The 2110-nt window shown below is 67.7% G+C and overlaps 1 protein-coding gene across 1 annotated transcript in view; it reads left to right on the top strand.

The window, feature by feature from the left end:
- The window catches only part of PLEC (plectin), a 34550-nt gene that overhangs the window by 28096 nt on the left and 4344 nt on the right, over positions 1–2110 (top strand). Inside the window, exon 37 of the mRNA XM_029923349.1 lies at positions 8–2110. Within this exon, the coding sequence (XP_029779209.1) occupies positions 8–2110 (2103 nt within the window). The remainder of the gene's footprint in view (positions 1–7) is intronic.

Raw genomic sequence — 2110 nt, 5'->3', positions numbered from 1 at the left:
TGCACAGCCACCGCCTGCCCGTGGACGTGGCCTACCAGCGCGGCTACTTCGACGAGGAGATGAACCGCGTCCTGGCGGACCCCGGCGACGACACCAAGGGCTTCTTCGACCCCAACACGCACGAGAACCTCACCTACCTGCAGCTGCTGGAGCGCTGCGTGGAGGACCCCGAGACGGGCCTGCGCCTGCTGCCCCTCACAGACCAGGCCGCCAAGGGTAGGGAGCTGGTCTACACCGACTCAGAGGCCAGAGACGTGTTCGAGAAAGCCACGGTGTCCGCACCATTTGGCAAGTTCCGGGGCAAGACGGTGACCATCTGGGAAATCATCAACTCCGAGTACTTCACGGCCGAGCAGCGGCGGGACCTGCTGCGGCAGTTCCGCACGGGCAAGGTCACCGTGGAGAAGATCATCAAGATCGTCATCACGGTGGTCGAGGAGCACGAACAGAAAGGGCAGCTCTGCTTCCAGGGCCTGCGGGCCCTCGTCCCCGCCGCCGAGCTGCTTGCCAGCGGTGTCATCGACCACGACCTCTACCGCCAACTGCAGCAGGGCGAGCGCTCCGTGCGGGAGGTGGCCGAGGTGGACGCCGTGCGGCGGGCCCTGCGGGGCAGCGACGTCATCGCGGGCGTGTGGCTGGAGGAGTCGCAACAGAGGCTGAGCATCTATGAGGCTCTGAAAAAAGACCTGCTGCAGCCAGAGGCGGCCGTGGCGCTCCTGGAGGCACAGGCCGGCACCGGGCACATCATCGACCCCGCCACGAGCGCCCGGCTCACCGTGGACGAGGCGGTGCGCGCTGGCCTGGTGGGGCCCGAGCTGCACGAGAAGCTTCTGTCGGCCGAGAAGGCCGTGACTGGCCACCGAGACCCCTACTCGGGCCAGAGCGTTTCCCTGTTCCAGGCCCTGAAGAAGGGCCTCCTCCCCAGGGAGCAGGGCTTGCGCCTGCTGGATGCCCAGTTGTCCACAGGTGGCATCGTGGACCCGATCAAGAGCCACCGTGTGCCTGTGGATGTCGCCTGTGCCCGGGGCCACCTGGACGAGGAGACCAGCCGAGCCCTGTTGGCGCCCAGGGACGAAGCCAAGACCTTCCATGACCCCCGCACGCAGGAGCCAGCCAGCTACAGCCAGCTGCAGCGGCAGTGCCGGCCCGACCCGCTCACGGGGCTCAGCCTGCTGCCGCTCTCGGAGGAGGAGGCCCGGGCCCGGCGGGAGGGCCTCTGCTCCGAGCGGCAGGCTCGCGAGACCTTTCAGAAGACCCCCGTTGAAGTCCCTGTGGGCAGCTTCAAGGGCAAGACGGTGACCGTGTGGGAGCTCCTCAGCTCCGAGTACTTCACGGCAGAGCAGAGGCAGGAGCTGCTGCGGCAGTTCCGCACGGGCACCGTCACCGTGGAGAAGATCATCAAGATCGTCATCACCATCGTGGAGGAGGTGGAGACCGTGCGCAGGGAGAGGCTGTCGTTCAGTGGCCTCCGCGCCCCGGTGCCGGCCAGCGAGCTCCTGGCCTCCGGTGTCCTCAGCAAGACCCAGTTCGAGCAGCTCAGGGACGGCAAGACGTCTGTGAAGGACTTGGCGGAGGTGGACTCCGTGCGCACGCTCCTGCAGGGCAGCGGCTGCTTGGCCGGCATCTACCTGGAGGACTCCAAGGAGAAGGTGACCATCTACGAGGCCATGCGGCGAGGCCTGCTCAGGCCCAGCACGGCCACTCTCCTGCTCGAGGCCCAGGCGGCCACCGGCTTTCTGGTGGACCCCGTGCGGAACCAGCGCTTATACGTCCACGAGGCCGTGAAGGCCGGCGTCGTGGGCCCGGAGCTGCACGAGAAGCTGCTGGCGGCCGAGAAGGCCGTGACCGGCTACACCGACCCCTACTCCGGCAGCACCATCTCGCTCTTCCAGGCCATGAAGAAGGGCCTGGTCCTCCGGGACCACGGCGTCCGGCTGCTGGAGGCCCAGGTCGCCACGGGCGGCATCATCGACCCGGTGCACAGCCACCGCCTGCCCGTGGACGTGGCCTACCAGCGCGGCTACTTCGACGAGGAGATGAACCGCGTCCTGGCGGACCCCGGCGACGACACCAAGGGCTTCTTCGACCCCAACACGCACGAGAACCTCAC

This window comes from Suricata suricatta, chromosome 15 (assembly GCF_006229205.1).
Source record: "Suricata suricatta isolate VVHF042 chromosome 15, meerkat_22Aug2017_6uvM2_HiC, whole genome shotgun sequence".
In the NCBI taxonomy this organism is placed as follows: Eukaryota; Metazoa; Chordata; class Mammalia; order Carnivora; family Herpestidae; genus Suricata; species Suricata suricatta.
Note: the sequence above shows the minus strand (reverse complement) of the source record. Positions and strands in the feature narration are given on the sequence as shown.